At 39.9% G+C, this 14,540-nt stretch overlaps 1 protein-coding gene across 16 annotated transcripts in view; it reads left to right on the top strand.

Annotated features, from left to right (window-relative positions):
- LOC120543925 (neurexin-2-like) overlaps positions 1 to 14,540 on the top strand; it is a 126,566-nt gene that overhangs the window by 38,263 nt on the left and 73,763 nt on the right. For all 16 annotated transcript variants that reach the window (XM_039777327.1, XM_039777338.1, XM_039777331.1 and 13 more), the window contains 4 exons: positions 5,683 to 5,844; positions 10,721 to 11,150; positions 11,818 to 12,201; positions 12,943 to 13,146. In XM_039777327.1, the coding sequence (XP_039633261.1) occupies positions 5,683 to 5,844; positions 10,721 to 11,150; positions 11,818 to 12,201; positions 12,943 to 13,146 (1,180 nt within the window). The remainder of the gene's footprint in view (positions 1 to 5,682; positions 5,845 to 10,720; positions 11,151 to 11,817; positions 12,202 to 12,942; positions 13,147 to 14,540) is intronic.

Genomic DNA, 14,540 nt, shown 5'->3' with positions numbered 1-14,540 from the left:
GGCAATCCAATGCTTACAACGTCACTTATGCTTTCAGAAATGCATTTGATCCCTGTGTAAATTGCTTTCCCTTTAGATAAGTTACCCCACTGACATGTAGATAGGGGAAACTGTAACTCCCAAGAGAGTGCTGGTGGAAACATTATGTTAGATCCGGTGGTGCTTTTCAGGCTAGAATTCCTCCTATTACTATCCAGCCCCCATCTGTCTTTTTATGCCTCTGCACTGGCGACAGCCTTGGCCGAAGGCCTTACGTTTTTAGGTTTCCCATACATCTGTGCCTCCCATTCTCGTAAACGCAATATGTCAGAAAGGCCTTGAGGGCATTTCTTTAAATTTGAAACAAATGTCCACTTGAACTCAAGGATGAACTGATTAGAAGTTGGAAGTCAAATGTCCAGGACACTGTGACCTCACAAAACCCGTTTTTGACAGTAACTAAAAAAATCATACGTCAATCATGACAACATTTCACATAAATGTCGAATAGTATATATGATAAAATGATGCCATTTTATATCCAAAATGTCAAAGGTCAACTTCACTTTGACATCATAATGTTCTGCAAAAAGACTTTTCTGGCCATTATTCAATGCCGTAACTCAGGAATAGACGGGGAGATTGTGACCATATTTGACATTTGGTTGGATACTGAATTGGTGACAATAATCTTGAAACTGTGGTGTTGTGTATATCTTCTGTGCTGCCGGGTAGAAGATGTGGTTTTGCTGGTATTAGACTTCAGGTGATTGTTGCACCATGTGATGTAGCTCTCTATCAGCCCTGCCTTCTCCTCTGTAAAAATAGTCTCTAAGTGAAGACAGCATGTTTCTTACCGAAAATTATTCACTGACATCTTACATGTCAATATAGTGATAACTTTAATTTCTCTAAAAATACACTTAATACCTTTTTATTACATTCCTTCACAGTCATTACTACATAAATTATACGAGTCTGGACAGATATGGATGTAAATTGCAACTTGACTGGTTGGCGGAGGCATACAACCGCAAGGTGGTAAAATAATTGGTGCTCATTCTGTTGGCTTTTCTGACCCTTAATAATCATACATCCACCTATTTATGGGCCTTTACTGTACACACTCACACACAATACACTAGCATGCACACATATTATCCTAAATATTGCATTCAATTCTCACAGTTAACTCTTGAGCTCCACTAACAGTCATAAATATATGTTTGCCTTTAATGAGCTCTGTGTAACCTCGGATGAGTAGAAACCCAGGAGAAATTAGGATGAAAGGTCAGTCTCAAATTGTTCCAGCCAGAACTGGATCCTGAATATTATCCTGCTGTGTGCTTCTTATTAATGATGTTTTTTAATTCAATAGTTACCATCACCTCTGATTTTGAAATGCCGGTAAAGTAACTATCTGGGGTGTCAGGATGTGGTGTATTACTCATTATTAGAAACTGGTTATGCTTTTGTAGATGTTGTGGAGTGAAAGAAAAAGCTGCATCAATCAGTTTCCACTATGGATGGTAAGATTCACCGATTCGCATTGGTGCGCCTACATAAAAGCGCATATAAAAAAAAAAAGTGTACACTGGATACATTTGGGGATGCATCATTTCTAACATCTTTGCACTGGTAAAATTCAATTTATTTATATAGAATTATTAGTAGAGGTCCTATGTCTTTGTTTTAGAAATGTGACCAATAATTTGATATTAAGATTTCTTCCTCCTCTCTATGACGTTAGCGAGTGTGCGGTTATGTCTTATGCGTGCCAACCATAGACTGTTAATATACAGTCTATGGTGCCAACTGCTGAGGCATGTCACAACAGTGTTCTGCTTAGTCCTGCCCACTGTGCTGTGATTGGCTAGTACTATTGACCTACTAACCCTAACCCGGTGTTTGTTTACAGCACCCTGTAACTGCCAACAATAGTTAAAAAAAATTACATTTGTAAGCAGTTATGAGAGACCTGTTTGAAAAAGGTTATTTTTATTTTGTATTGTTCAAAAAGAAACTGCTTTCTTTCTGCTCACTGCTGAGTTAGCCTACCTTCTGAAATAGCTTTAAGCACATCCATCTGCTGGCAGACAGTTATGGCTCATTGCACTATATGCTTCATTGGCATTGTTAATCCTGAGCATCTTAAACTGTTAATTGTGTAAAGTGTTATAAAAGTGTAGTGTACTGTTAACTGGAGACTGACAGAGAACACTACAAAGGAGTTGTTACAGGTCCAAGTGGTTTTGTTTTTAAGAAAGAAACAACTTAAATGAGATTCTTGCTTACTCAGTTGCAGTTCAGATTAACACCTGTAAAGTAAAAATGGCACTTTAACTATTGTTATTGTATTGTTGTGTTTGCAGGTATTCTTCTTCTTCTTCTTCTATTCATCTTCCTAAGAAATCCATGTTCCCATACAAGAAAACTCACCAAACTTTGGACACAAGTGCAGTTCTATGGCAAACTTAATCAGTGCAATTTGTGTGCTAATGGTCTGGATGGTGGCGCTACAAAAGCCGTCTAAAATTCGAAACTTTAAAAATTCATAAAAAATCAACTGCACATGCTACACCGTCACAACTTATGTCAAACTATAGCCGAAACTATACTCTGCTTTTACCCAGCAGCAATTTTTAAAAAACTGCAAAACTTCTTAAACCTATCTCCTCCCACATTTTTGGCTCTAATGACACCAAACTTTGGAAACTTTATCTCCAGACTGTTATCAACAAAAATAGTATTCAGATTTTTGACATATAAAAAACATTTAGCCTACAGTGCATTAAAACGTTTTACTGCATACAAATACTTTAATTTCTTCCAAACTAAATCTTTAATGTTCACGTGAAAAAAAATCTCAATATTTAGAGGTCACTTTAGATTTAGTTTGCCAAATTTCTGAATTTTATCTCAAAAAGTGAATTTCTAATTTTTTTTTTAATTGTGTCCTCATCCACGCCATTGCAGTCAATGCAAAATAGAGCATCTTTAAACATCAGTATTGATCTTTGTGAAAATACATTACAGGCATCTCGATGTTGTCTTAACCAAGTACACAAATTCTCTGAATTTTCTAGTGAGAAATGAATTTTTGACAGTAGTTTAAAATCCTGCATGCTCATGCATCCCTGCCCATTGTCTACTCAATGCCCTGAAGCCAGTGGAGTCATCACCCAGATAATGGCTCACTGAGATCAGTACTTGCCTTCCGACCCAGATGTTGGGACTTCAATCCCCCAGGGTTATAGGGTGACCATCTTATACCTAATCAAACATTGTGCTTTGGACACCTTCCCTGCATGTTATAGATTTTTATCACACCTGTCTGAAATGATCAGCTCATTGGTTTGTGTTCTGTGTCACGGTGTACTCTGGCATTATGCTTTGGGGATTAGACACACAGGTTTCTTACAGGAGCTGTATCTCAACAAGGTTGATACTGGTTTTCAGTGTGAGAGGTTAGGAATTCAAATCCCCTACGCACCACTCACCAACCCTCACTTAAACATTAGGCCTGTTCCTTGGCCATACTCAACGGATGAGCAGGAATGTCTCTGTTTGGCACTTTTGCTGACAGAATCTTTGTTTATTTGCTATTTTTCTCCTCTTTTACATCCACCGCCTTTTTCTTTCCCTCCTCAAAATGCTCGGACCCGACCATTGCTACAAAGAAGCTATAATTTAATTTACTGTTTGGTTAGGAAATAAAATCTCACATTGAACTGCATAGCATCATTCTTTTGCATCGCGTCAAATCACATCGTATCGTGTTGAATCGCATTGTTGAATCAAATCGGGTCGGATCACACTGCATCGCAATAGGGGATGAATTGTATGGCATCTGTAGTTGCTGCATATGTATTGTGGAAGAAAAAAAATCTTTCAAGTCCAATTATGTGGCTGGTTCAGATAAGTTATATTCACTGTGCAGTGGAGATAGAAGTTCAAAAGAAGCTGTAGAATTCTCTTTGCCCAGAGGGAGTTTTCTGGCCAGAATTGTATATTGAGGTACAGGAAACAAGAGGTAAGGTGTGGCCTGGTCAAGTCTCTCAGAAGACACTCAACTCACAAGTGTGTCTGAGTAGATTAACATAGGCTCAATACACGTCTGTTTCACAAAGCAACAGAAAAGACAATATAAGGATAAAACTATTAGGTAATACATTTTCTTCTACAGTATATTTAATGTATCAGGTAGTTGGCAATGCATCAACATGCATATTGCATTGGCCTCAGACCGGAGATGCACCTCCCTTCTTTCCAGGCATGAAAGCACTTTGGTTTTATTGATGTGCAGTTTCATCAACCCACGTCAAGCCCTGCCATTGTCCACTGTTCAAGCCAGAGATACTGAGGGCTTCACCACTAGAAAGAAATCAATTCCTGCCAGTACCAGTGAATGGTGAGGCAGGACCTTGTTTTTTGACCTGACACCTGAACATACCCTGTCAAGTCATTCTTTTGTCTCTGATCCTCTTGCTTTCAACATATCAGCGATTTGACAGAATAACCACCACAGTTTTCACAAAGTTAAGTTCCTGAGATACAATATAAGGACTTTTAAAAATCAGACCGCTTGATCATAGGTCCCAGATTTTTAATGATTTTTTTTGTGTATGCTTACTGACACCTGGCAGGGTGATTATCATCAGTATGTTGGGAATGAGGCCAGACCACTTTAGCTACCTAAGTCAAGGTCAGTTGGATCTTGGGGTGGTGTATTTTTTATCCAGATATGTAGCTCAGTGCCTCCTTCATCTTTATCATCCTTCTCTTTTAGTATAAATCATCCCATTATGTGTAATGTCAATTCTTCCCACAACATGTTATATCGCAATTGCTTAAATGCAAAATTTTCTCCATGGAATTTCCAAGTCAAAATTAAAATGAAAAATTATCATTAAATGTGTAAAATATAAGACAACTAAAGTGTGTAGTGAAGGTGCAGGGGCTGTTAATTGAGGACTGAATGAGAGAGCAGTTTCCTCTTTCTGACATATGAATTGGTCTTTGATATTTTTGCAAACTTACTGGCCTGATTTTGGCGAAAGATTTTATGCCTGACATCTTATTAGAGTGAGTACAGTTTATTAATTATCTTTTCGCAGTAGATTTTCCTGAAAATTGAATTTTCTTTTCATCACAATGAAATCATTATTGTTTTCACCTATTACCTCAAAGTGGGAGCTGTTACATTTGTAAAGGAATACGTGTCAACTGTAGGCTTATTGTCATGGCAACAAGCATATAATTTCTTCTTCTACTGTATAGCCCTATTCAGTCATTCATTTCCTTTGTCTCTGTGTACTGATAAGACTGATATGGGAATAGTCTCGTTTTGTTGCTGCCAGTACACAAGCAACATAGCTTGCCATATTGATATCTTTAATCTCAAATTAATTGAGTACAATGTAGCATTCATATTGATTTGGAGCCAAAATATCAGTAGAAAGAATATTTATGGTATATTGTCTCCACTGCAATCCTGCTAATATATCAGAATCAGGGATCATCTGAGATTAGTCAACCCTTCAAAGCTGATCTTGTAATTGCCTTCAGTATCTTACATTAAGGCAAGCTCAACTAGAATCAAGAAATGAGGTATGAAATAATTAGAAAATTTCTTTCTGTCTGACTTAAAATGTCTTGCAATTTATTTTCCCTTATATCGTCCTCTCACAATGGCTCCTCTAGGTGACGATCTTGGTGGATGGGATTCTCACCACCACCGGCTACACTCAGGAGGACTACACCATGCTGGGCTCTGATGATCTCTTCTACATAGGAGGCAGCCTAAACACAGCCGACCTACCAGGCTCCCCGGTCGGCAACAACTTCCTGGGCTGTCTAAAAGATGTGAGTACAGCTTGACCTCGGTCCCAGCAGAGGACTGGAAACACTATCCTACCCTCCTTAGATAGCACTACCCCTTCCTATAAGCAGAGCATGGTCTGCGTATAGAAAATCACCACTCACATTTGTATCGATTCTCCTGTTGTAGGGTGTTTGAAGGAGAAACATTCAGCTGCATATGCGCTGTGCAGAGCATATGCATTTATAGAGTCCTGCGGGAATCGCTTTGAGAACGTAGCACTAATATACATAAGAAACAGATGCATCTTCTCATGTTCATTCCTGAAATACCAGTCTGATCTTTTCATCACTATTTCCAGATTTTTTTACTTTTTAACAATGGCCTGTACCTGTCACATTGATTATCTTTAGCAAGTAAGCTACGATCATGTACTCAGCATCAGAATTATTATAGACAAAGTAATGAATAATGGATAAATGCAGAATTTCAGCCTGGGCTTCCAAATGTTTAATGAAGTGAGCAATCTCATAAAAATTGAATGACATGCTTTGTGCCTTAAAAGTGAGAGAAATGCATTACCAAGGATGGATTAGGAGGAGACATGACTAAAACAGGCAGTAGTTTGAATTAAAATAGTGAAGTGTAAAGTAGCATAAGCGTCAGAGTGGCAGATCGTTGTATATATATATATATTTTTTCTTGGTGGAGTCAATATCGAGCTCAAACAAATGAGTTTTCTTCTGGCAGAGACACTTACGTAAAAGGATATAAGACCATTTATTCCATAAATGCTTATAAACTGTTATTAGGCCCTCCGCTTGATCCCCATTAAATCCAGCTGCATGGGATTCAGTGGGGAGTACAATGCACCAAGGACAGAACAGACACATCACTTAGAGGATACACAAAACGCACAAGGCAAATAGACTAGAAATTGTCTGACTAAGCTAGCAACAGCAGCAGCAAGTTGGAGAAAAGTATAACAAGCAGCAGCTTCTTTAGAGTATGTGTGAGAGTTTGACATATTATAAAATCTGTCGGATAGTCTTCTTAAAAGTAGATTCATGACTTATTTGAACATTGTTGGAGATGTTGTGCTTGGCTTCAATGCTCTGCTAGAACTAGCGTGAAAAGATTTATTTTTATGTTTCAGATTTTCTTCTTGGAGTCAGTTTGAAAAAGCACTTTCACAGTTATGACACTAAAATGGAGAAGTTATTGACAAATTATTTACATCTATGAGGTTTAGCTACACTGGAGCTCTAGGGATGGCAATGTCATTTGTTCCACCAGACTGAAACATCTTGCCACCAATAAATGGATTGCCATGAAATTTAGACATTTGCGGTTCCCCAAAGGATGAATCATACAGACTTTGATCCCCCAATGTTTCCTCTCGCACCACCACGAGGTTCACATTTTGGTTTTCGCTTAACAGTTAATCAAGGTTGCTAGAGGATAAATTCCTAATGGCTTTAGTTATCCCCTGACTTTTCATCTGGCGCCATAATCAGGTCAAAATGTATTTTTGATCAATACTTTGGTATGCATGCCAGATACTTTTCCATCAGCCTCAGCTGTCCTTTGGGTTTTGTGCTAATGACAAATTTTAGCATGCTAAGCTGAAATAGTGAACATGGCAAATACTACCTGTTAAACATCAGCATGTTAGCATTGCCATTGTGAGCATGTTAACATGCTGATATTTGCATTTTGCTCAAAGCACTGCAGTGCCAAAGCACAGCCTCATTTCATTTTGAATCTTGTAGTCCACACAATATACAGATATGTAATTCTGTAATTTTAACTCCTAATATCCTGATAGCCAATAACAGCACTGTTGCACTCTAATAGTAACAGTATTCTTTTTATTTACTCATGTTGGCACAAGGTGGTGATTACTGTATGCATGTTAATCTGGGCTCATTTCACATTTAAAAAACAGCAACTTTACTCACTAATTATATTTAGTAGTGTGCCTAAATTTTTGTAAATGCCTCGGCTTTTTAGACAGTGGGGGAAAGTTGCCCCCCAAACATTTTTTTTATTTCCTACACTGGTTATAGTATTAATAGAGTACATGACAACAACATTTTAAAGCACTCAAGCGTTAACTAAATGATTTTTAAATAGAGTGTCTACTCTGCAATGTGAATATATTGAAATTAAATTTTGATGTTATTTATGGACAGGTTATTGTCCCAGCACACTGCCAATGCTGCAACCCCCGCTCTGTGGGTGGTGCGGCTGCGACTGGTTGTGGTGTTTAGACCTACTACTGCTGTGCATAGTCACACAGATGTCTTGTAGGCATGCATAGGGAGAATATGACAGGATAAAGAGTCATGAGGATAGGATGACAAACCTGAAAAGTCCCAGTAATGAAGGTGAGCAGTGGCAGAGGCAGAGCTGATCAAATAGGATCAGCTCTGCCTGTGGATCCAGGAGGCAGGTTCAGAGACGGGTCAGTCTAAGCCAGCGCTCTGAGTTTGGCGATGAAGTAGAGGAACAAAGCTCTGCGGTGAATGGAAAGAATTTCAACACACATATTCATCTTAATCCATGGGGGAGGGAGTGAATACAATATTTATTGTATAAGCAGTGCATCTATTTAGGGGGATATCTGTCTTAACTAAAAGTAGAGAGTTTGGGATATGACTAATCTCCCAAGACGTTGCATGATAAAAGATGTAAGTGCTTATGGGTGGGGAGAAGCCATCAGGTTCATCAGGTACAAGAAAAAGAATGGCCACTTTCAGACGAATGTTACGACTACAACAACTGTAGGGGAGAGATGAATTTGTCTTTGAAGTCCGCATCTTATCGGTCTGTAGAATGTGTGCCCACAGGATGTCCCACACTGCATCATTAGGTCCCTCTAATTTAATGCTTCGCTCACATGTTTTTTTAGCAGCAGAGAGAGTTGTTATTCAATTCAATTCAATTTCAATTCAGTTTTATTTATAGTTACAAATCATAACAAGAGTTATCTCAGGACACTTTACAGATAGAGAAGGTCTAGACCACACTCTATAATTTACAAAGACCCAACAATTCCAGTAATTACCCCAAGAGCAAGCATTTAGTGTCGACAGTGGCGAGGAAACCGAGGAAACCTCGGGTGGTAATGACATCTTCCTTTTAGGGAGAAACTTAGGACAGACCCAGGCTCTTGGTAGGCGGTGTCTGACGGTGCCGGTTGGAGGTGTGATGAACAGTGGCAATAATAGTCACAATAGTAGTTGTAGTAGTTCATGGTGTAGCAGGGCACTGCAGAGCATTACAGGGTGTAGCAGGACGTAGCAGGACGTAGCAGGACGTAGCAGGGCACTGCAGATTATTGTTATTCTTCACCGTTTCAGCATAAAAGACATAAGGGCTTTGTCAATCAACACTAGAGGAGTTTTATTCTTGTGTTTCGGGATATTCTGTAATCCTTGTAACATACAGGCGTCTGAATTAGTGAAATGGGATTCCACTCCCTGTATTGTCCTTTGGCTTGTGTAATAGCTGTGCAGAGGTCACAAAGTGCTTTTTTTGTAGCCATTTTTGCATTTTTGTTAGAAGTGGTGTTGCTTGTTGTAATTAATGGCCGTATATATCTGCCAATGCGCTGTCTTGATTGACTGTGTTTATTTAAAAATTGCCTGTTACACTCATTTCTCGATGGTCAGTTTCACCATCTGATTTCACTGCTTAATTAGTCACACTGAGGCAGTGTGAAGTGTGATATTGGCTCAAATTGCCTCTCAGCTCTGCTGTTAGTCCTCTGCGCAGTGTGGTGTGTCACCTCAGGCAGTCGCAGAGTGGAAGATAACAGTGGGCTTGGGGTGACTTACAACTGATACAGAATGAGACAAGGATTGCTGTCCCCTGCTGTGCATATTGATGAACCCAGAATGAAAGTAGAAAATTATACAATAACCTTACAGAGAAGCCCACACATGCATTCTATTGAAGTATGCATTCAGTATAATCAGGGTATATTGTAGTATAAGTGAATACTTAAAAAAAGCGTTTTGTATATCTCTCTGTTGCCTGTGATTTATCTATATTTTCAAATCAATAGCCATACAATCCTCAAAGACAGAGGGAGGTCTGTTCACTGCAGCCAGAGTGTATAATCAGATTTTTTTACCACAGTTTACAGGTATCTGCATCATGAGCTCAGCAGTGAAAATGAATACTCAAGCTTATGCCCTCTTACATTTACTAAATTTGCCTATTAAAATAAAGAATTGTGTTTTGTGCTTGTGAAAGATAAAGTCCACCTCTCTTCCATCCACAGCTCTTTCAGTTGTGTAGGTGCTATGTCTGTGATTCCTCCTCTCCGAATGTAATGATTATTCAACAGTCAGACCTATTGTACGTTCCTTAGTGACTCAGCTAAATGCCTAAAATGTAAATATTTGCATTTGCATCTAAATCTAAATGCATTTCCCAATGTCAAAAGCATTTAGCTCTTGCTGCCTTCTTGCTTTTGTTTGAGTACCTGTAAAATACAATGCGTACAGTTCTATATGCGCTCTCAATGTATGTTAACCGAAATAAAATGATTCATCATCTTCATCATCAATCGCTACATGGACACACAGCACGAGTCAGGAACAATCTCAAAGAGAGAGTGCGATGTGTGTCGTGTCATTTGTGGTTCATTAATTAATGCATTAACTGCCTCTGCATCCGTTTAATTAAAGGTGCCAGTTTATTGGATGTAACTCTGGATATGATTATCAGGACATTTTTTATCTGAGTTCAGGGATGATTCACTGTGTTTTCTGCTGCATGTTCTTGTGAATGTTGCTGTGTCGTATCGTATATATCTAATATGTATTGATGAGTAATATTCAACCTTTGCACTGAATTTATTGCTCTCTCCAGCTGTCATGTCATCACAACATCTCCCTCTCTTATTAGGTGGTCTACAAGAATAATGAGTTTAGACTGGAGCTGTCACGACTGGCTGAACAGCGAGACCCAAAGATCAGTATCCATGGTGACCTGATATTCAGCTGCGAGGATGTGGAAGCCCTGGAGCCGGTCACTTTCGACACACCGTCTGCCTACTTGACATTGCCCAGGTGGAACACAAAGAAGACAGGCGCCATATCTTTTGACTTCCGCACCACAGAGCCCATCGGCCTGCTGCTGTTCAGCCATGGCAGTCTGCAGGGCGTACAGTCCGACAGGAAGCCCAGGGCTGACTTCTTCGCCATGGAGCTGCTGGATGGATTTCTATACCTGGTCATGGATATGGGCTCTGGCAGCATCAAAATGAAAGCCAGTAACAAGAGGCTTGATGATGGCGAGTGGTGCCATGTGGACTTCCAGAGGAGCGGACGCAACGGTAAGAAAATTGTGTGTTTGTGAAGGCAGGGGAAGCCTTCTGTCTGCTTCTGTTACTGTGTTTCTCCAGTTTTAGCTGTGGAGCAGAAAAGGTTCCAAGCTGTGAAACCGCCATATGCCAGCATGGATCCAGTCACATCGGCACGCTCTTGCTTTTTATTCACTGCAGTGACACTTGCATGCATATTAGGTTTTAATTGCAATGATATTTTCAGTTGCTATAATCTATGTATGACATTCAGAAATCTGTGTTAACCTATTTCACAAGTGGCCAATTATACAGTCACCCACCTCAAATTGAGCCGTATTAGTACAATCCAAATGTCTGCTTTATTAGTAGAAGCCAAAATGCACTTAGTTCCTTCTATTTCTTCCTACACATTTCTATAAATACATATCCTTCCTTTTCAAGCAGGGTAATATGTCCATCTTAACTTTTCTAGTGAAGACGGTTAGTTTTAGCTCCTGCTTTTGCTCACAAAAAAAAACTCTGGCAGTACAGTTTCTTAATCCACACTCTTTAAAAACAAGCAGAGACTAAAGCCCACTTCCTCTATCTCACAGTTTGTTCTTACTTCTCACGTAGCATAACCCACACACACACACCTGTCTTCATTTTCAACAAAAACATTGTGTAAGTACAAATTGACTCACTGCCCGCCCTACAGGCTTCATCTCGGTGAACAGCCAGAGCATCCCCTTTTCTGCTAATGAAGGCAGTGAAATCCTTGACCTAGACGGGGATATGTATCTCGGAGGTTTACCTGAGGATCGCCAAGCACTCATGCTCCCCCCTGAGGTATGGAGCGCCTCCCTCAGCCTAGGCTACGTGGGCTGTGTGAGGGACCTCTTCATTGACGGACAGAGCCGTAACCTGTGGAGGCTGGCAGAGGTTCAGAGCGCCACAGGTGTCAGCAGTTTCTGCACCAGAGAGACTCATGTCAGGTGTGCAAGAGACACATGTGCCAACGGCGGACACTGCAGAGAAGGCTGGAACCGCCACATTTGTGACTGCAACGGTACCGGCTACCTAGGTCCCAGCTGTGAGAAGGGTAAGAGTTTCTGAAACGGATGGTAGTGGATGGGAAGGATAAGTAATTTTAAAATGCTGCTGCAAAGCTTTTAACACCGGTATTTTATTTATAAACGTAGCTGTGTAGTGGCTGGAATGTGCCTGCACAGATGGAAAAAAATTTAGATACAAAGAAAATTCATTCATCTGGCCTTAATGCTCTGGCCTGCCAAACAATAATAATTGAATTTACAATTGCAGTATGATATTTATTTTGTATTTAATGCATAGTAAATTACAGTATTTTCCTACGGTATAGTGATTTATTAATGAATTGTCATTATCATGAGGTTGCCAGTGCTATGGGTGGTTCATTAGAAATGCAGTGCTGGCTCTGCAGAGTGATTCGGCCTGAATCACTCTGCATTTACCATGCAGATGGTTTTCCCACAGAGAGGCCAAATTACACAGATCCATTGGCAGCTAATAGTATGAGGGATATATGAAAATCCCCCTTGTATTGCACTGTGATGGGTATAAATCCTTAAGAAATTTGATTGCTGCTGCTGTAATCTCACCGCTGTCTTCGCATGCTCCAGGCTTTTTCTGCCATCTGGTGCGACTGATGAAAACTGCAATCTAAAATGATATCATGCCGTATATCAGATAAGCTTGAATTCAGGCTTCATTCCATAAATGCCACTTTGTGTTTTTAATTTAGTGTTGTGATTTCCTCTGGGGTTCAATGTCTGCTAACGCTTCCTCTTCCTGAAATCCATAGAGGCCACCATGGTGAGCTATGATGGCAGCATGTATCTCAAGGTGGTGCTGCCAAGGACACTACACACAGAGGCCGAGGATGTGTCCCTCCGCTTCATGTCCCAGAGGGCCTTTGGCCTGCTGATGGCCACCACCTCTCAGCAGTCAGCGGACACCCTGCGTCTGGAGCTGGACGGAGGCAGAGTGAAACTCACTGTGAACCTGGGTAATGCTGCTGCGGCAAATGCGAGCAGATAATACCAGTTGACCTTTTAGGGCGTGTCACTTAGCTAGAGTTCTCATGATATTAGTTTTGTCTCAGACTCTCCCATATCCATCTTCATACACAACAACTACAGTTGCTTAAAAATATAAGCACATCAAGAAATATGTGGTGGTTGTGTCAGATTTATTCAGTGTAGTTATTTATATATATATATATATACATATATACTGTATCTCACAAAAGTGAGTACACCCCATTAAATACAAACTTACAAAATCAAACCACATTCAAAAACAGAATAGAAATTACAAAAAAGACAGCAACCACAAAAAGCCAGAATAGCCAAAGATAAATACAATGATGTGTCAGCCTATATCATAAAAAAAGCATATGGATAAGGATACCAAACTGGGTGTCACGCAGTAGGGACCTTAGCTAACTAACAGGAGAATTAAGGTGTCTAATAATTGGGCCCCAGGTACTCTCAAACTTTTTATGAAAACCATGTGTGTTGCTTCAAAGCCTATCAAGATGTATCTCTGAGACTCCCTAAACCATCTGGAGAAACAAGAAGGGCTGGTAGTCTTCCATTCCTTGGGGATTATCCTCTTTGTTACTAGCATACCAAACATAAGGGTCTGCTGTACAGTATGTGGCAGTGCAAGAGAAGCTTTGGAACAACAGAACAAGCAATTAGTGCATCAGGTTCAATCTGTTTACTATGGACATTGTGTTTATATAGAAGCCTATTGGTCTTAATCACTACACCACAATTATTAACTATTTGGCTACCAGGACGCCCCAAAATACAGTACCATATTTTGTACAGTAAGAGAATTATCACCATATCATATCAAAATATAATATAGTAGAAAACAGAACAACTGATAAACATATAACATATAAAGAATGCTGTATCTAAATTAAAAAAAAACATTTTGAAGAAGTCATTTTTTAATACAAAAGCTATGAAAAACAAGGGGTTTAATGCCTTTTTAAGCAACTATAGGTGTGTATATTCTGCCTTTCTCTCTCTCTCTCTCTTTCTTTCTCTCTCTCTCTCTCTCTCTCTCTCTCTCTCTCTCTCTCTCTCTCTTCCTCACTCCCTCCTTCTGTCTCTTTTCAGTTCATCCAGGGGTCAGGTCCCATCTGACCGTCTCGGCTCTTTCAGCCCTTCAATGGCTTGTCTGCAGTTCAAGGAGAAGGCAGTCAGAGACCAGACCCATCATTACGCTGAGATATTACCACTTAGATTGCTCACACCGTAGATGTGACCATCGTAGTAGTTCCCTCCCCTCACATTTACTGGCCTGTCCAGTTTAGAGTCGCTTCGCTGAACAGAGGGTGCCAGTGATGGACACACACTCACACACGCATACACACCTGCAGCAGAA

The sequence above is a fragment of the Perca fluviatilis genome, chromosome 16, assembly GCF_010015445.1.
Source record: "Perca fluviatilis chromosome 16, GENO_Pfluv_1.0, whole genome shotgun sequence".
NCBI lineage: Eukaryota > Metazoa > Chordata > Actinopteri > Perciformes > Percidae > Perca > Perca fluviatilis.
This window is presented reverse-complemented; position numbering and strand designations above follow the sequence as displayed.